We start from the raw sequence: 20,013 nt of genomic DNA, 5'->3' as shown, positions 1-20,013 counted from the left end.
ACAAGCTCAGTACATATCAAAGTTTTATTTTGTTTCAGGAGAAAGGTTACACAGAACCATCCTTATGTGACATTGGATATTTTTCAGAATGTAGTATCAAAAAGTAATATATATATGTATGTATATATAAAAATACCTTGCAGTTACATGACATAGCCAAGAGTACAGTTCTTAGCGTGTCTGCAAGTTTAACCTTCTTTAGGCCTTGTGCTCCTCTGCATGCTCTACAAATGGCTTTTTGGGTTATACCAAAATGGCTGAGTGGTTCATTCACTGTTGACTCCTTCTTTGCATGGCAAAACCAAAGGAGGAGGAGGAGGAGAGGTCCAGAAAAGGCTACAGGCATGCAGAGAGGACAGCAGGCAATTTTTGCATGTGGCTTACAGCTATAGGAGAGCTTTGCTGGCAAGTGAAGGAGATTGTCCTTACTGAAGGAGGGCCAGCTCATCTGAACTTGTTCCTTGGTGGGTTTACTTGTTTGTGTGGACCATGGAGAATGGGTGGGAAGATATGAATACTTCTTGTGTGATAAATGAGATAGGGTAAGTCTAGAATGGCTCGGACATCTGCAATAGGCCAGTGGATCCTATTAGAACAAACACTGAACACCATCAACAACCTGTAAATCAGCCAAACCAATGGCCTTAAAAGCAGTTAGAAAGGATGAGGTTCTTGAAAGAATGAAGGCACTGCCATACAGGACTACCCAGGCCCCTAAAAAAGAGGTGAAAACACAGAAAGGACACTTTGTCTGAAATGATTCTGCTGAAAATAAGTATTGCTTAGGTACAGCAGGTGTGATGCTGTCTCATGTGTTGGAAAACTTCCATTGGGAGGACTGCTGTGGCTGGAAACCATTCCAAGTGCTAGTCTGGAGGAAGACTGGAGAGGGCTTGAGGTGATAGAGGGCTGGAGAAGTTCTAGTGGCTGGAGGTGAATGTGACAGTGGGTCCAAACCCCGCTCCCTGTCTTTGTGTTTTCTGTGGGGCATCCATCCCACATGGTGGGATAAGGGTAGCCCATTTGAGCTGGTGCTGCCTTGGCAGCCATGGCTGAAGTTTAGGGCTAACGGGGATACCTGCTTACATCCCTGGGGCCAGGTTGACATCACCTGAGATGCCATCAGGCAGGGATGTTTGTTTGCAAACAAAAATAATAGCAAATCCTCAGGGCTGTCTCACTACTCCTACCTTGCACAGAAAAGGTGTTACATGGGGGGGGTGGGCTGTGAGATCCAGGCTTGCTGAGCTGGGTTTTCTGCACTGTCTGTAGCCTCTGCAGCTCCTGCAGTTGCATCTGATGGGAAGATCTGGCTGGAGAGCACAGGTATGGGGATAATTCTCTGCACAGCCCAAAGCTTTGGTGGCAGGGAAATGCTGCCTCCATTGCTGTGCCTTTGTCCTGTCTTGGAGGTAGGCTCCCCAGGAGTGTGTGTGAGGTTTGCAGATGGGCAGCACAAGCTGAGGATGCCAGCTGAGATCTTGCCCTTCGCTCCCTTCCTCCAGCTCCCTAGCAATCATTTCCTAGGAGTGCAAGAAAAGGGATGTGGGACCAAGCAAAACAGATGATGTGGAGGGCTGGCAAAGGCCTGGCATGCACTGAGCGTTGTGGCTACTGCTTGCGAAAGACCAGAGTCTGGAGCACATTAAACAACAACAAAAGAAAGGGAGCTGTGGCAGCAGGCTGCTTAGTTACTCATCTCTCCAGCTCCGGGTCTAGAAATGTCCACCTCTCCGAGGAGCCCGTTTTCTTCTCCACCCAGTCCACATAGTTGGAGACTTTAGTGTACACACCATAGACCTCCTTGCTCCCGCACTCCTCTGGGCCACCCCATGAGACCAGCCCTTGGGCCACCCACCTCCGGGTTCCCGGGTCCTGGATGACGAAGGCTCCTCCGCTGTCTCCCAAGCAAGTGTCCTTCCCACCTTCATAGTAGCCAGCACAGAACATGTTCTCAGTCACACTGTAGTTCCCTGACCGTGACTCATAGCTGGTCTTGCACTCTGCGTGCAGCACCACCGGCAGCTTGACGTACTGCAGGATATCGGACAATGTCCTCATGCCCGAGCTGATGATCTCATCCACCGTGATGTTGGGGTTGGAGATACCCCAGCCAGCCACCAGCCCCAGTGTGTTGGGGTGAGGCCCCTCCAGCTCATGCTCAAACTGGGGCAGGCAGACAGGCATGACATAGTTCCCCATGGTCACCTTCTCCTTCAGTTTGACTAGAGCAATGTCATGGTTGTAGTTCTGAATGTCAAACTCCTCATGGAGGATGATCCTTTCTACTGTCCTGTTGACAGCCTCCATCTTGTTCCTCACATCATGAAGGGCCAGGTAGACAGTGACGTGCTCCTTGGAGACAGGGATGACAGTCTTGTCCCGGCGCTGGGAGCGCAGCACGTGGGCAGCCGTCAGCACCCAGGAGTCCGAGAGCAGGGCCCCGCTGCCAAACCATTTGTCGTTGGGCACCCGGGACATGTCCTCCACCACAATCAGGGCCTGCCAGGGGAAGAAGCCGGGCTCTGCATTCCGCCCGCCAATGATGCGCTTGATGATCCCTGGCAGAGGACGAGCCGGCCGGCCGCACACTGCGGGCAAAAGGGACAGGACAGTTACTGCCCACTTCAGAGCTTTGAGCAGGCTGGATGTTACACCTCACTGCCTACACTAACAGGTCTTTGGAGTTAGTCTGGAAAAGGAACACATCTGTCCTCCTGAAGTGTTTTGCTTCCTAAAGTCAACCCCAGCTTCTTTTGGGTATTCCTTTCCCTGATGGAACCATTCCTAGTGGCAGTGGTTTGCCTTCCTGGAAAAGGGGTGGAAAAGGGCAGTGATCTGTTGCCCACTGGGCATGAATATGGTCAGTCAGAACTGTGTACAGCACACTGCGGAGCCTTGGAGGCTTTCATCCAGGGTTAGCTATCCCAAAGCTGTACCAGATCTCCTAACACTGAAGTCAAGCATGGATTCAGCAAAACACGTGAGCCAGGGTGGGACTTCAAGCATGTTAAGAGGTATCAGATCATAGTCTTGGTTTACATCTATGTGATCTGTGCTCCAGATGAGGACATGGTGCTACCAGCTTCCTTAAGAAAGGGCAAGCGGAGGAATACTGCTATCTCAAAGACCTGGTGTCATGGTTTAAACCCAGTCAGGTAACTCGTTCACTCGCTCCCCCCCTTCTTTAGGGAAAGGTTAAAATATTTGTGTATGCAGAATTTTAGGTGAAACTTTGCTAAGCCTGCTCAGGAGTTAGTTGTCAATACAGGCTGCCTTAGATGCTGTGCAGCAGACTAGGTGTGAGTAGGTTAAGTAGAGGTTGACAGAAAGCAGCTTAATTCAGGTGTCACCTCTGATGCTATGATTTCTGCCAAGCCTGGATTGAAGTAAAACAGGGCTGTACTTAAGAGTTGTACAGTTGAGCTGGTAAGTGGGACAAGGAGATGGCTTGAAGGCTAGCCTGTACTTTGCAATTCCTCACTTTGCAGCTCAGTTTCTGGAGGGATTTGGCTGGATACACACCACTTCAGAAGCAGAAAGGCCAAATGAGTAATCCCGCATCCTCAGTATGCTCTTCCCAGACCATTCAGCCCCTTGCCTGGCTCCTGTTCAGTGTGCCAAGAAACCCAGGAGAACGCCGTTTGGAAGCGTTTGGAAGAGGACTGAAGCCTGACATCAGCCCAGCCTCACCCCTTGCTCTGAGACCTCTCATGAGGTCTGTGGTCTCATGGCCATGGCATTTGCCCTCCCAGAGGAGCTGTGGCTGGGGAAGTCTCTGCTGTGGGATGTTGCCTAGCACCATGGGGTTTACTCTTGCATCTCAAGTCCTCACAGTTCTGGCAGCCAAACCAGCATCCCTCTGCTCAGCTCCTCAACAGACCTAGAATCAATATCTGAAGAGCAATGACAGGCTGCCTCCAGCAGATTTATCCAGCTTGCCCTTCTACTCCTGGGAGAGTCCTGTGCTGCAGCAGCTCATGTCCTGGTCTCATCCCTCCATGTCTGCAAGGGGAACCCATATCCTCTGAGGAAAGTGCCAGGACTCTGCCCCAGTGCCGCTTGTGCTTCAAGGTGGGGACACAAAGCCCCAAAGCAAGACTGGATTTGGGCTAAAAGTCAACCCTGCAACCAGGGCAGGAACACCAAGAGCTGCTAACATGGATTTGTTGTGGCTGGGGTCTGCTGCTAGGAAAACTGTGACTCCTGCAGGGAGGGCAGGGAGCATGGTGAGTGTCTTTGCATGTGCTCCACTCCCCTGCCTTTCCCAGTGCAGCAAGGAATAGAAAATGTGCTCAGGCAAATAATTCCTGCATCCCGGCCCGGCTGGTCTGCTGCGCCGAAGCTTATGGCTGTCCCAGGAAGATGGTTTTAGAGGAAGTGCATCCAGCCAAATATTTATTCTGTTAAATTACATATCAGAAATGCTGACCAGGCTGCAAATGCTCCCACTAATGGCAGCGGCAGGCACAGAGTGGCCTGGAAGAAGAGTTCCTATTGATGGGGAGGTGGCGTGAGACACAGGGAAGATCTGAAGAGCAGCTGGCCAGCTGCAGCCTGCAGATCCCAATCTCAGGAGAGCATCACCCTCTCTCTGGGATTTTCCGTTTTCCCGAAGTCTCTTTGACTTCTGTCACTAATCAGGAGGCCTGGAAGTGGCCCATGAAAGCAGCTATGGCCCCAAAAGATGTCCCCATATGCTCCCAGCTCAAATTAGTTCAGGCTGAAACATCAAGGAGAGATGCAGGGAGCAGCCACCGCAACAAAAGCAGCCACAGCCCTGATCTCAGACCTCCATGAGATGTAGGGAATCTGAGGGGGTCCCTCCTCTGGCCTTGCAGTTGTGCAGTGTGGGCAAGAGCAGATACCCTCCATGAGCCTGAGCCTCCCCAGCCCCAAGGTGGTTGTGGCGGCAGCAGCTCCACGGCAGCTGGGTCCCTGCACCTCTCTGGAGAGCTGTTCCTGCATATCAGACTGCAGCTGCACCCAGGGCTGCCTCCAGCACTGCCCGTCCGTCCCGTTCCCCCCCCCGCCTGGCAGCTGCAGCTGGCCCCATGCTTGGCTATGGCCAGCCAACATCCCAGGGACTTTTGTTTAATCCCAAATGGGCGCCTGGCCTGGAAACTTGCTGGCTGCAAACATTTCTGCTACTGCTCAAAGGCTTGGGACTTTTCCTTCCCTGCAAAGCGGCTGGGTTTTTGTGCAAGGCTTGGAGAGGTGCTAATTGCTTCTGCATGTGGACACACTGCTAATGGGAGCTGACAGCCAGCGGTGCTGGGGCAGGTAATGCTCTGCCCTTGGCTGAAGCCATCTCCGGTGATACTAAGGGTTGAACACAGCCAATGGCTCTGTCCTGGGCTCCTGGTTTCCTTGACTGTTGGAGTAGGGAGCCTGGGGAGCCCTGACAGATGGGGTGGCTATGACCCACTGCTGCCCTTTACTGACAGAGAGACAGGCCCTCATCACTGCTGTCCAGTGCCACCACTGCATCCTGACCTTCTGGACCAGCTGGGATAGCAGGAGGCCTCTGACCCCACCACCTTCCTGTCCATACATCGGAGCAGTTGTATACATATACTTAAGGCATATTGCATGGTCACCAGGGAGCAGGGTCCCTGCCTAGAGAAACAATATGTCACATCGGGAGGGGAGACATTCTCTGATGGCACATCCCTGCCTTGCACCCCTTGCCATGGGAACTGGCCACCCCAGCACTAGTACCTGGTCGGCAGGATGGCAGCTTGGTCCCCAGCTCTTCACTCCTCCATACCCCTGATGCATCACACGTGTAAGTGGCTGGAAAAGAGCAAAGCATTAGCTGGGCTGTGGTTCTGGCACGAGGGGTGTCTTCTGCAATGAGATGTTGGCCAGCTCCCAGATGTGCTCCCTTTTACACCCTCTGTGCTCCATTCCCTGGGCAGCCCTGGCGGCCCTGCATCCATGGACATGCCACATCCTCAGTTTCATTGCCTTGAGTTGTCTGGAGGGCTGTGCTGTGCCCTCAGCCTTGGCTGGCAGTGCTGCTCTGGTAATGCTGCCAGTGCCTGTTCTGCTAATGCATGCAGGACGCTGGGACCAGACACATGGGGCCAGCAGGTATTGCAGGGGGGATACAAGCAGGGAGACAGGAATGTGAGGAAATCCTTTGGCTTTGCATGCTGAGAGAGGAAGAAGAGCTAGCTCTGAAAGATGTAGAGACCTGGGATGCTTGGCAAAGCACTTTGTAGTGTCTCTGTGGTTCTGGACCAGGGGTTTAGGGGGAAACTCTGCCATGATCCTACTGCTGTCTCTTTGGCTTTGGCTATGCTGGACGATTGGTTGCTGGGGTGAGGAGCCTTCTGGAGGATCCCTTTCTGAGACTGTTGGCCCTGCTGCTCTCTGCTGCAGCATCTCCTTTCACAGACACACAGAAAATTCCATAGGCTGCAGGGAGCAGATGGCAGAGTAAGAAGGCAGAGTGCAGAAAAACAATCACTCTGCTCTGCTGAGGCTGTGAAACATGCAAAGCACCAGACAGTGGTAACTCCCATCCTACCTCGTTGCAGAGCAGGATGTGATCAGTCTCACGATCCAGGCAGTGCAGATGCAGGGTACGATGCGTGTAAGCTACATCCACAGCCTACTGCTTGCAGAGCATCCCAGAGGGGCCATCCTAAGCTTCCCCCGCTTGCAAATACACACACGCATGGCCACGCACCCACCCACACCGTGCCCTGGGGATGTGGCCCAGTCCCACTGCTCACCGGTGTTGTTGGGGGCCATGTGGTAGTAGGGATGTTGGCAGTGGTACTGGATGGTTGCTCGGTAGGTGGTCAGGTTGTTCCTTGAGGAGAAAGTGACAAAGCCATGCTCCAGCTCCGGCGGCGCTTTGCAGTCAGCAACTGAAAGCCAACACAGAAGGGGGGTTGAGGCCTGTGCTATGTCTTGGGTGCCCATCCAGCCAGTGGACAGTAATGCTGGGCTTTGGCATGTGATGGTGGTCCTATGGGGCAGAATGAGGGCCTGCATAGTCCTGTACCCCATTTCTCTAGGGCACTGTAGGGGGCACAGCCTGACATGGTCTCAGATGGCAGCAGGAGGCTATCCCCAGCCAGAGCAGCCCACCCTCCTGAGCACCCAACACTGCCACCCTGCAAAGACAGGGCATGCAGGCAATAGTGCTGAATACCAACAGCACATCTCACCCACAGGCTGTATGGAGAACACCACTTATGCTGGTGGAGAACCCAGCCCTGGGAGCCCCTCCTGTGCACTTCATTTAGTGCAACATCTGTGCTATACCGCTGAAAGGGGAAGAAACCTGCTCTGGCAGGTGAGATCCATTGGGAGATGGTCCCAAAGTATGTTATTGTATCTGATATAGGCAATGGTTGGCAGGGAAAAGCAGGCACTGATTCACTAACCTATGCCATGCATCAGGGGAGCTCCTTTATGCACAAGGCTTTGCTGAGTGCATGGCCTCATCCCTCCTGCTCTGGGTCTTGCTCACCATTCAGTGCTGATAAGCATTTGCAGATCAGGCTAAGCAACCCGTGGTTCTGGCTGCCTGCAATGGCAGGGGATGAAGGACACTGACAGTGTGGCTGAACTGGTCTGGGAGGCCAGCAGATGTTCGTGAGACCTCATCTGCTCCACCCCCCAGGACATGGGCAAGGTTGGCTCTGCTTCACCCATCTCTGGTGTGGGCTCAGGGTATGATGGAGAAGGTCGCCATTTCCCTTCCCCATGACCTGTCCATGGTCCCCTTTCTCCCCCACATCCCTCACAGTGCCCTGCCCTGCCCAGCCTCTACTCCCAGCTTGTCCCCTGAACTGGGCTTGTGCCACCCACTCCAGGAAGGAACCAAAGCTGAGAGGCCGCTCATCCACCAGAGCCATGGAAAGTGCAGCTCCCTGCCTTGGGGACAGTTCACAGCACACCCAGGTGATGCCATGCAACCTCCCTCTGCCCTGTCCAGGAACTGGGGTCTGATCCTGCTGGGAGATGTGGTGCTGAGTTCTGCCACATTTAAGATGAGAGGTTGAGTAGGGGATGGGTGACTTTGCACAAAGCAGGCCCTATGGATCAGGGATGATGTGAGCTCTGTGGGTCTCCATGTGCTCCAGGATGCAAAGGGGGTGGGACAGGAGGCAGAACTCCTTACACAGTGATCCAGGCTAACTAAGAGAGAATTCACTAGGAGTGGTACCTGGACCAGGGACATGTACTGATGCTCAGGATTGCCTAATTGCTTGGATGAATGAAACTCTGGACCTCACTGCTCACCAGGGTGCCCTCCACCCACTGTAAGGACAGCAGGGGTGTGTGGGTTCAGCCAGGTTGGGTAGAGGCTCTGGGCACTTGTGCCTTGCAGAGGGGCAGAGGAGGGGACACAGAGCCCTCTCCAGACCGAGGGGTCCTTGACTGAGCTTTCCTGCTCAATTCCCAGGGTACTTGGGTGCACCGTGCTCCTGTGCCATGGTACCAGAAACCATGGGGCATTTGTAAGGAACTGGGGGATGCTTGGGTTTGCAGGAAGGAGGGAGTGGATACTGGGGGACCAGCCCGGCTTCCACATCTGCTCTGGGGTTGTTTATAGCTGCAGGGCAGCATCCACTGGCCGGCACAGTGCATCCCCTCCTTCTGTGTCCCCCAGGCCTGCAGCAGGCCTGATGCCTGGAGAATGGGCTCTTGCACAGAGGTGTTACTCCAGCAGTGTCCTGGGTCCTGCTGAAAGGGTGAGCACAGGGAGTTTATGTCGTGCACTTTTCCAGACTTTTCCCTCAGGAAAGTGGCCATTTAGTATTAGTGTCATTGTAGGAACAGAGAACACATTCCAGCATCCTCCCAGTGAAGCCTCTGGTGCCTTGGGGAGTCAAGGGTGCACGCCCATGGCTCTTGGGGACATGAGCGGGACCAGACACAAAGCTCTGACCTTCCTCAGCTGCAATCAGCTTGAGGCCAGACTGTCTTTGCCTCTGCTGGGCCAGCACTGCAAAGAGAAGCAGAGGAGCATCCATCCCCCTGTGCTGGAGCCAGGGCTCGATGTGTGCAGGAAAGGGCTGGTGATGCCAACCCATCCTCCAGACCTCCTTGCCCAGAGGGCTTGAAAGGCACCAGGACTCTCAGAGAGAAAAAAGGAAGGAGTGTTTCTTATTTGTGATGCTGGGCCAGGGAGGAAGGGCAGCCAGGGAGGAAGGGCAGCGGGAGGCTGAATCCAAACAAGCAACCAACCAACCAGGCGGCCATGCTGCGCTCCTTTTGTAACGGCTGCCTTGAGGGGGGAGCCAGGCTGGCTGAGGCATCTGAGTGGAGAGGGAGGGATGCAGAGGACGTGCTGGGAGCTGGTGGCAGCACACGGTCCCCAGGCAATGGGGCTGGGCAGGCACCCTTCCCGTGGAGTAGTGTGACAGCAGGGAAAGGGAATTGATTCCAAATTTCTTTCCCCTTCTCGAGATGGAGTTAAGAAAGCACCAGACGCAGGGGATTAAGAGTGCCATGCCAGTTAGACAAGCCGCAGAGATGGGTTTGGCAGCCGGACCAGGGGCAAAGGGGACATGCCCTCGGTACCGGATAGATCAGAGGGACACTGAGACAGGCTGCCCGTCGTGGCGGCGCAGCCGGCACCAGCCTCACGCGGCCACTTGCTCCGAGCCGGCTCTTCCCTCTGTCTGGTTGTCGGCTCTATCTGCAGCTGCACCGAAAGCAGAGGGGAAGGAGGAGAGCAGAGAGAAAGCCCAATTAGTAGATGAGCAGAAAGAGGCATGCAGGAAACCCAGCCCCCAAAACACCAGCAATCATTAATGAGAGCCCAGCAAGCCGTGCCAGCGTGCTGCGGGTGCCGGCGGAGCCAGGGCTGTGCCGGGGACCTACTTGCTCTGCTTGCCCAGGGCAAATTGGGGACAGGGGCTGGGAGAGGCTGTCACTGGTTTGTGTTCAGACTCGCCAGGCCACGGAGCTGGATTTTATCCACCTTGGCTGAGAAGTTTTCTATTTTCTGCATTGCGTTCTAAAACTGGTTTTGCTTGTGCCCTGCCTCTCCCACACATCCTGGGGAGGTGGGAGGCATTGCACTTTGGAGGCCTGCACTGCCCATTTAGGGGCTTCTTGGCTTTCCCCAAAAAGTCCTAGAAATTTAGTGTGGTGAGTCATACCACACAAGAAGGGATCAGTTCCAGCCCGTCTCGAGCAATGTAGGTAATCATTTAAAAAAAATAATACTTCCTGGGATTAAAAATATTTGTTCTTTTTTTTTTCTGATCAATGCCAATTTTCATCTGATCACCGTTTAAGCTGGGTAAAATCAATGGGAGACTGGTAGTAAGAGTTGTAGGAGTGGGGATTTCCTTGGTAGGGCAGGGGCATCTCTGACCCCACAATTTCTAAGGAGCCCTTTCAGATACAAATTGATTTAGCAGGTCTGAGAGCCTCACAATTTTCATTTTGAATGAGAAAACATGAATTAAAGCTCCAGAAATGCTCTTCTAAGGTAAGATCCACAATATCATTAAAAGAAAAAGGATCTCCCCAGATGAGGAGAGCCTGGATCCCAACATCCCCTTAGAGCATCTCATCTGGCCTCTCCTGGAAGGTCTTGGGACCTTCTCTGGGTGTGCTTACTCCTTTTCTCCTCTCTGGGACAGCCTCACAGCCGGCTGAGCAGCAGTGAGCACCTTCCTGAGGGCTGGGGGTGTTTGGGGGAAAGGAGAAATGTCTTATCGGGTACATCTGCCAAGCCTGAGCTGACAGAGGAGCTGGGTTAGATGAAAGAAGGGGTGATGCAAATCATCACCTGTCCTTTCAAATGGCATCTCCTTTCTTCTCCCCTTTTCTCCTGTTTTTAAGGTTTGCAAATATTTGGGCAACTTTTCCCTTTCACTTGGCTGAGCAGCACTCAGTTTAGGCTAGTGCCTGGGACCTAACACCCTGGGTCTTAGTAGCCTCCACTGGGAAGGAAATTTGTACCAGGAATTAGATTACCCCAAGTTATGTCAGATTTATCCAACACACCCAGCTCTCGAGAGCCAGGCTTGCTCTTTCTTTGAGAAGGAGAGAGCCAAGCGGCTCGCAAATCAAGTTATACGAGTAATCTAAATAAAAGCACCAACCTCCTGCTTGTGGCGTTTGGAACGAGCCCCTCTGTTACCCAAGAATGAGCCAAAAGAGCTTTGCAGAGTTACGTAGCCTCTCTGGCTGGGTTTGAGTCTCTGAGTAAGGAACTCCACTCTGGCAAGGCAGCTCCCTTTAGCATGAAATTATTTCAGCAGGACATTGGCAGGGTGGGGAAGGGTGTTCTTACTTTTGCAGATAGGGATCTTGTTACTCCACGTCCCATCCTTTAGACACTCAATCTGGAAGGAATCACTTTCCAGGTTATCCTGTGCAGAAGATGCCAGCAAAAAAAATACTATCAATGTACAAGGCAAGAAAATCAATCTCTCCATAAACTGCCAATTTCTTGGTGATTAAGTCAAGCTATATCCAGACCCTCCTGGAGGAGGACTTTCCTAGCTAAATATGGCAATATAATCATAATGAAAATCTTGAAAAGTTTTATTGTTGCCCGCATCTCAGTGACTTGCTGAACACAAAAAACCCTGGAGTCATTTATTCCTATTCTAGGTGCTGGGATGGGTCAGGAGGCAGCTCTGCATGAAGGATGGGGCTGGGAAGAGATCAGAGAAATACCCAGCTCCATGTTGGAAGTCAAAGCAGGCTACTGGTTTGGAGGGAAGACAGCCACCCCGTGAGTCACCCGCACTCCCTGTGGCTCCCAGCTGTTTCCCAGCGAGGGCCTGCCAAAATCCCAGCCCCCTTGACTAGCTGAAGCTGTTCCAAAGTCCCAGAGAACCTCCTGGTCTGCAGGGCTGCCCAGAAAGCTGAGCCAGAGCCTGCCTAGGTGGAGAGCAGGCACAGTTCTGGCAGCTCCCCTGGGGCTTTTACTGACTTCTTCCCTGGCAGAGGTGCCAAGCCTGGCATTCTGTGAGACTGGCAGCTCTGGAGGGATGCTGGAGGGTGGCTTGGGAAGGAGCCATCTCCTCTCTTCCTCTGGAAAGCAAAGGTGGTGGCTCTCAGAGGAGGCTTATTCCTTGCCCCTGGGAATTAAGTAAGTGTATGTGGATTACGTTCACTCTCCCAGAGATGCAGTGGCTTTGGGAGGAAGGATCCCATCCTTTCCTACCCAGGTGCCCAGCTCCACAGGGTCACCCCATACCTTCAGTACTTTGTATCCGGTGTTGCAGCTGATGACAACCTGGTCTTTGAAGGTGTACTTGGCTTGGGAAGGCTCGATTTTCCCATTGATTGGTGGTTGTACCAATGGGCAAGGGTTTCCTTTGAATAAAAAGCAAATGAAGCAAACCAAAACTCAGCTGAATCAGTAACAGGAAGTGGAGCCCCAGCTCTGCCACCCAGTTCATGTTGTGCAGTCCGAGCATCCCTGCCCTGCTCTTGCTGTTAGCCTACACTGGCTTGGTCAGCCAGACTCTTCTCCTGGAAGAAGTGGAGGCTCCAAGTGTTTCCTCTAGATGTAATACCCTGGCTTTGGGCAAAACCAAATTATTAGCCCAAATATTAGCTGGGAGCTATTAACAGTAGCTTGTGCAATTATCCTGCCCAAATATGCTCTGCTTTGCAACGTGGTCTTGTTTCAGAGCTCATCTTGAGTAGGGAAAAAAATAGAAAGGAGGTTCCTTGTTATTTTATTCCTCTCCTCATATGATTTCTGTAACAGACCCTTTCTGGAGATGGGATCATGGACCACCAAATTCATGTTCTCCACCTGCAGGGTTTATAAAACCCTTCCCATTGCCCAAGCCCAGCAAACAGAGGAAAGCATGAGCAGTTACCAATAGCTGTGTATGACAGCTTCCAGCCCCTGTTCTCTCCAGAGTTGTCACTGTGGAAGAGGATCTGAACGCTATTGGTTTGAGTTTCAATGCGTCCTGGGGACTTCTCTCCACAGAAAGGGCCAAACTCCCTATTTCCAGCTTTGATCTGCCAAGGCAAAGAAGAGTGGGTGGTTTGAGGGGGATCTTTGATCCCTGAGGACTGCTTCACCCTGAGGCTGGCTAATGGGGCTGTGGTGGGGTCAGTGGGATTTAAGCACCATGTGTTGGGGACATGTGAACTGAAAGAGGGTCACTGTTGGCTGAGAGGGTCAAAATCAGATGTGGTAAGAGACATGGGGTCACTTGTGCACTAGTGTGTAGACAAGGATGATTTCCGTCCCATCACCAGGGCACTGGGGAAGTGACAGGAGTGTGGGATGGGAAGAGTGTGCAGAGGCCAGCTCACCTTGATGTAGTCATAAGGACAGGTCACCTCGGGGTGGTCTTCCACATCGAAACTCTCCTCGAAGCTAAGGGTAATGAAGAAACCCTCCTCCAGCTCGATACGGTACAGGCAGTCTGAGCTCTTGGGGTAGGGGCTGGGGAAGTCGGCGCTGGTGACCACCCCGCTCCTCTGGGTGTACAGGTTGTCGCTGCACTCCACTGAAATACACCCATGGCTCTCTCAGGACCCTGCCAGCCGCATCCCAGCCCTGACCACTCAGCAGCCCTCACAGTGGACTGGGGTCTGCTGGACCCAAATATGGGACTGTGCAAGGGGGACCTCACCCAGCCAATCTCCAGATATGCCTGTGGCATAGAAGTCCTGGGCTGTGAGCTAATCCCAGGTAATCTACATGATGCAGATTCAAAGCTAAGACTAAACCTTTTAATGTCTCTGACTTGAGAAGCACAGCCCATAGGAGAAACCACATCTCCTTTCCCTACAAGAGAACTACAGGCCTTAGGCACTCTTCAGTCCCATGCTATTGGTGTGTAGGGGAAGAGGCAACTTGTTTGCTCTGGCAGCGAAAGAGGGCAGTTTTGCATGTGTTTGGTAGGTCTGTTGCCTCCTCAGGGACCCCTCTGTGTGACCATCTCCACATCCAAGCTGTGCCTAGGTAGTACCTTTGCAGGTCCTGTTGTCGGAATGGAGGATGTAACCGAACCTGCAGGAGCAGTAGTACCCGCCAATGTAGTTGTGGCAGTAGTGGTCACACGCCAGCTCCTCATCACTTTTCTCCAGGCACTCATCCACATCTAGGATGAAGATAACAAGGAAGGGAGGTCACCCTGCAGCCCTCCACATGTCACACCTTGTGGTGACATTTGTCACAACACTGAGAAGCTAGTTGTCCCATATGGCACCAAATGAGTCCCATATGGCACCCAATGAGTCCCATATGGCCCAAGGGCTGCATACAAGGACTTCTCTTGCTAGGGTCCCCAAGGCTGGCCTGGGGTATGATCCCATCAAATTTATTTTGCTACCCTAAGAGGCTGGTCCTGCAAGCTGAACTGCTTCTTACCCACGGCAGTGTAATGGGCATCAAAGCCGGTGAAGCGTTCCTCGTTGGAGAAGTCAGACCTGAAAGTGAGGCCCATGTAGGGCCCTGGGGACAGGATCACTTGCTGGCCAGGAGCCTGCTCTGTGTCTGTGGTCTCCCTGCCGCAGAAGGTTGCCAGCTCCTGGTCCTCAGCTTCAATCTGTTAGCAGAAAGAACGGGTGAGTGCTTCGCAGGGCTTGGATGTCTGCCAGCCAGAGAGCTTTCCTGCAGGAGGTCAGGATTGGAGTCATGCTCTGCACCTCAGAGCTCACATCTCTGCCTGTGCTTCCCCAGCCTGCTCCCTGCCAGGGCTCTGCAGTATCTCTGTGGGGCAGGCTGCCCATCCAGCAGCCTTTGCCAGCCACAGTCTAAGGATGCAGCTCTGGGCCCCTGGGTGCCTTGTCCTGCTCAGCCTTGTGCTGCCTTGGCCCTCCCCAGACCACCTTTGGAACAGCAATTTCCAACCATTCCCGCTGCATCCGCTTCACCTTCTGCAGGCAAGCAGGGACTCTGCCTGCTCTGCCCAGAGCTTCTGAAGCAGATGATGAGAGCAGGCAGCATCTGGGATATAAGGAAGAGCTCGGGGGTGTAAGGGGGAGGATGCAGGTAGGGAGTCTGTTTGGGAAGTGGGATGAGGATGTAGCCAGGTGGTGGGAAGAAAGGGTGTGAAAATCAGCCCTGAGTGTCATTCCCACTCAGACCTATTGGCACCTGAGACACTCCCCCTCACCTCCTCCCTTGGCCCAAATGCTGATCTGTGCAGCAGCATCTGCATGAGGGCTGTGCTGCTGGGAGGGCACTGAGATCCCAGAGAAGCCCCTGCCCATTGGTTCTGCATCAGCTCAAAGCAGGAGCTGTAACGTGGATGGTGCTTCTGTCCCCTGGGCTGGCTTGCATCAGCTGGGTCTTGTCCCTGCCACCCAGGGTCCCTATCTGGCTCCAGACCTCCTTTGGACTCTGATCTATGCACTCAGGAGGGCTACAGCAGAGCACCAATGGGCCAGTGTGTCATGTTGGCACATCAGCATGCTCACTAGTGTCTATGTGTGTCCCTTTAAAGCAGAGCCTCACCTGTGCCTTAAAGCACTGTAACCCCTGGAGAAAACCCTCCGGTTTTCCCCCGGAAACTCCCTTTCCTCTTTTTTCCTTGCCATTTTCTCCAGGACCATTTCAGCATTGACCCCAACTCATTCTGTACATCTCATCTCCAGCCCCTGTCTCAACCATAACCTCTCCCAGCTGGTTCCCAGTATCCCGCCTGCTTTCCCCCAGGAGATATGAATATAAATATGAATAACCCCTAGTCTGAGGAATGCTATGAACACCACCACAGCAGTTTGCTGCCTCTGGTGCCAAGCCAGTGCTATTGAGGCCATTATGAAGCATGCAGTCCCCCAGCACATGCCTGGGGAAACAGCCGCCAGCTCTGGGACCCATGGAATCCCAGAGGCGTTGAAACACCATCCTCAGCTTGCATGGCCTCAGAGGCAAGACTCTCCTCTGGCTTCATCCCTGTCTCCTGGATACCCTCGGGATGCGCTGGCTCAGGAGGGTCTGGGGCTGAAAGGGAAATTTCCCAGGGCTGAACAAGCAGGCGGAAACTCGCTCACACCAGGGAAAGCCAACATGGAAATGGCAACTCAGCATGCCTTGACATTGCCTCCAGATATTTTCCATCTTCTCATACAAGCTGGAGCTGGCCAGAAAAGAGAGAGAGACTTTCCGATGATAAATTTTGAGAATTCGGAGAAAAAACATGTGCCTGCACTGGGACAAAAACCCAATTGAATTTTAGCTTTTTTTTGTGTGAAACAGTGTTCTGGGGAAAAAAAAAAAAAAGGAAAACAAGTAATTTGGGATCCATCTGGTTTCAATCCCTTTGAAATATACTGTGGTGCTTTAGAAACTCTTTTAAATTTGAAAGAAAGCTTGTTTTGAAATGAAATAGTGTTTCAGACTGACAAACGGGAGCGCCATCACTAAAAGCAAAGGAAAACGGCATTTGGCCCCATCATGCAGTCTTGGCTGCGCAAGCACGTGGCATGCAGCCTTTTGTGCAGGAACTGCTTTTTCTTAAGGGAAGCTGTGAGAAGGAGCAATTTCCAGCCAACTGCTCTGGGCAGGGCTGGTGGCTGTCACCTCTGCAGGGACACATGGACCATCATGTGGGCTCCCATCCCTCTCCTCCAGCCCTGGTCGGTGCAGGACCTGCAGCGTAGCATCACTGAGGAATGGCAAAACCTGCCCTTGTGCCCCATGTCTTGACCTAAGGATGCTCCTGCCATGGGTCCAGCCCCAACACTGCCACCAGCATCCCTGGATACAGCCCCAGATTGGCAGGATGAGGCCCCAGAGCTGTGGACTTCTTGATGAAGGTATCCAAGGCCTCTTATCTGTGATGGGTCCCATGCCCCGAGCCCCAGGGAGCAGAGACAGCCCTCCAGCAGTAAACTAAACAGAGAGGTCATCATCCCTGGTTAATATTTGGTGGTGCTGCTGAGGACTGTATACTTTTTTGTAGATCATTTACATCCAGCGAGCAAGCTGGTAATTAAATCCTGGTTGTTTGTTTGGAGTTTCTCCCTCTCGGGTCACGATGTCGACGTTTTCACTAGAGAAGATGTGTCCCTGAGGGAAATATCAATTGCTGCAGAGAAATTCCCTATAAAAATACGCTGAAAGAATCCTCCTTTGAAAAATAAAATATAGTGACACTCTCGTGCCTTAAATTTATCCTTCCCATTGCCTCTTGCCATCTGCCCTGTTTCTGCCTGCCTCCTTATTCTCTTGTTAAGATTTCTGTCTCTCTGGATGGAGGCAGATGGGGGTCCCTCGTTGGCTGTGGCTCTGCCCGCCTGTATTGTGGCTTGGGTTGTGGCTAAGAGATATGGTGACTCAAGCCATGTGTCCCCTTCTGTCCCATACTGATTTCCCCCTTTGAGGCAGGAGCTGGGGTGCTGCCCCGGGGTGTGAGTGATGCTCCAGAAATGCCTCCTGCAGTGGGTGGGTTAACGCAACACCAGGAGCACCAAGGGCAATTTGGCCCTGTGGTTCAGCGTCTGCTGCTAGAGAGGAGCAGGCAGCCGGCAATACGGAAATGCAGACGCCACCACCCCCACTTCAGTCCTCCAGGAATGCACTAATTGGACTGATGCAGGCCAAACATACCACTTGTAATATATATAAATGGCTCATTAGGCAGAGAAATCACAGCGCTGGGCTGAAGACACTGGGAACATGACATGGGGAGGATACACTCAGAGAGGGGAAGGGCATGAAACAGCCCCGGTCTCACTGCCTCACAGTTAGAGTGCACACAAAAAGCCAACACCCAGATGAATGGGGGGTTTTTGCAAAATGACTGATGCTGCTGCTGACTGTTGGAAATGAAGCAAGGATGAGACAGGAACCTCCACGTATGTCTCCTAAAGATCCTCTCCTCAACATGCATGCATCCTCCTCCTGATGGACGTTAAGGGTCCTTTTATGTGCAAACATGCACCTGAATTTCCACAGGAACATACATGGCAGCCGTGCCATGGGGGAAGGTGGATGATGCTGGTTTCCCCTGCTGTCGACTTGGCTCGGTGCCTGGAGACCATCCCCTCCTATGGCTGCTGCACCCACATAACCTGGTTTCTTTCCTTCCTGGGGAGGTGCAACGAGAGCCCAGGCAGGATGGTGGGGTGCTGATGGAGCTGCTGGTCCACAGCTGTGCAGGGGGTGGCAGGTACCACCACACTCTCTGTGCAGAGCCAAAAGGATGGGAAAGGTGAACAACAAAGCCCTAGATCCTCCCAGCTGCCTCTCAGGATTTTATATGCTGCTTTTGGGACTCCATTTCCCTGGGGCATGGATTACCCCCTGACTGAGGCCTTTAAGAAGATGCTCTTCTCCTGACCCTCCCCCAGTTCATGCTAACTCCCCATCTGTGCCCTTTCCTCCTCCTTTGAGCAGAGGAAGGTGTGAATAGGCCCTGTGCCCTCTTCTCATAGCCCCAGGCTGGGCATGCACTGCCCTGAACACAGCATCGATCTCCTTCCCTGGCCCTGCATGGCCGCTGTCAGTGCTGTGTTGAGCACTGAATGCTGCTGAGTGCTCAGAATATCATGGCACGCAGCCCTGCCCCACGGGAATCACCCGTGGCAGGGGATGGCACACTGTGAGCGCAGGACACTGCATGCAAAGCTGGTCTGCTATGCACCGTAAACACTGTGCCAAACCTCAGGGAGATGTGGCTCCATCACATCACATAATCCCGCTCTCCTTCCCGAGCACTGCTTCCTGGGGTGGTGGCACTAGCTGGTGCTCTGCCTGCAGCCCTGTCTTCCCAGCTTGGCTCAGACCCCTGTTTTCCTCTCACCAGCCCCTCACTGGGGCTGGCAAAAACTGCCTTCTGTGCTCAGCTGGGCCTCTGGCCACCCACAAATTTATTGCAGCCACTGGTTTTGCCTAAGATGCCTGGCCAGCTCGTTGGCACACACACATGGGGTTAGTAGGAGTCCTGTTTGTGTGAGCACTGGATGGCACAGATCCTCCCTGGGACACGATCAGGTCTCAGGCATGTGTCTCCCTGAATCAGGACTCAGTGATAGGGATTGGGGTGAAGAGATGTAACCTCACGAGCACTGTAGGCCATCAAGGATTTGCCATAGTCTGACTGGGGTAAAACCTCTCACTATAGGTCCCACCTTCACTTCAACCAAGGAACTGGTGCCAAGCTGGCCGCCAAGCCCTCAGGGGTTGATTTCATTCCAGGGCTTGACCGAGCAATGTGCACAACCTCATGGACAGGACCCTAGGCTCAGATCTCCCTAATAAACCTGGGGATTTACTTGGGAAGGCCCCTCAGAAGTCAGAATTTCATCTCCCATATCTGATGCTCCACTGTGACTTCATCTCCCAGCTCCTTGCCACAGGGCTCCTCAGTGGCGCTAGTCAGGTCACTTAACCCAATTTCCCAGTCACAGCTGTGGCTTTTGTTGTGCCCTGAGCCAGTGCTGGAGAGCAGGGTACAAAAGCACTCAGTGCTGGGTAACACCAGAAAGCAGCTGGGCAAACCACAGTGAGGCCCCCCACAAATGAGGAACGCCCAAATCAGCTCTCTGGGGACAGCAATGAGCTGGGCAAGCCTACTGAGGAGCATGGCAGAGGGCAGGAGCCAAAAGCCCAGCACAGATGACAGCTCCTTCTCCATCCCCAGGACCTGGCACATGGCTGAGGGCAGCCATCCACAACCTGGGGAAAGGCTGTCTCCAACTGGCTTCCCAAGACAGTCTATGGCTGTTTTTTCCTACCTGCATGGGGCTTCTTTGGATGGATATTTTGGGCTGGCTGTACCTCCTGGCTCACTTCCTTACTGAAGTACCCCTCTCTGCCATCCCCGTTTGCACAAACAAGCTTCCTGATCTATAAGCATTTTTTTATGAGCCATGATCTTTTTATATATATACACACAGGCACGCATATGTGTGTGTATATATATATATATATAAATAAACAGCTATTGTTTTAATTAGCCATTGTTTCAGAGCTCTGGAAACTGTTCCCTTCTGAAGACCACCCCGAAGGCAGAGATCTGCATGGGTTTACAGCTCAGCTCGCCTTGAGCCTGCCACTCAGGATGACTTTCCACACTGCTTGAGAACTGGGGTGTA

At 52.9% G+C, this 20,013-nt stretch overlaps 1 protein-coding gene across 2 annotated transcripts in view; it reads right to left on the bottom strand.

Annotated features, from left to right (window-relative positions):
* Positions 1-6: 6 nt before the first annotated feature.
* MASP1 (MBL associated serine protease 1) overlaps positions 7-20,013 on the bottom strand; it is a 25,155-nt gene continuing 5,148 nt past the window's right edge. Inside the window, exons 3-11 of one of the 2 annotated variants that reach the window (XM_061452189.1) lie at positions 14,339-14,516; positions 13,938-14,069; positions 13,276-13,472; positions 12,828-12,975; positions 12,194-12,312; positions 11,279-11,357; positions 6,744-6,881; positions 5,722-5,796; positions 7-2,591 (exon numbers count right to left, since the gene is read on the bottom strand). In XM_061452189.1, the coding sequence (XP_061308173.1) occupies positions 1,696-2,591; positions 5,722-5,796; positions 6,744-6,881; positions 11,279-11,357; positions 12,194-12,312; positions 12,828-12,975; positions 13,276-13,472; positions 13,938-14,069; positions 14,339-14,516 (1,962 nt within the window). In that variant the 3' untranslated portion in view covers positions 7-1,695. Of the gene's footprint in view, positions 2,592-5,721; positions 5,797-6,743; positions 6,882-9,109; positions 9,674-11,278; positions 11,358-12,193; positions 12,313-12,827; positions 12,976-13,275; positions 13,473-13,937; positions 14,070-14,338; positions 14,517-20,013 lie in introns of those variants that run through there. The other variant, XM_061452190.1, reaches the window with a different exon arrangement.

The sequence above is a fragment of the Pezoporus flaviventris genome, unplaced genomic scaffold (assembly GCF_033815535.1).
Source record: "Pezoporus flaviventris isolate CSIRO_AGI_PZ_B2104156 unplaced genomic scaffold, CSIRO_AGI_Pfla_v1 ptg000013l, whole genome shotgun sequence".
Lineage (NCBI taxonomy): Eukaryota > Metazoa > Chordata > Aves > Psittaciformes > Psittacidae > Pezoporus > Pezoporus flaviventris.
The sequence above is the reverse complement of the archived record's forward strand: the minus strand, read 5'-3'. Positions and strand labels throughout refer to the sequence as shown.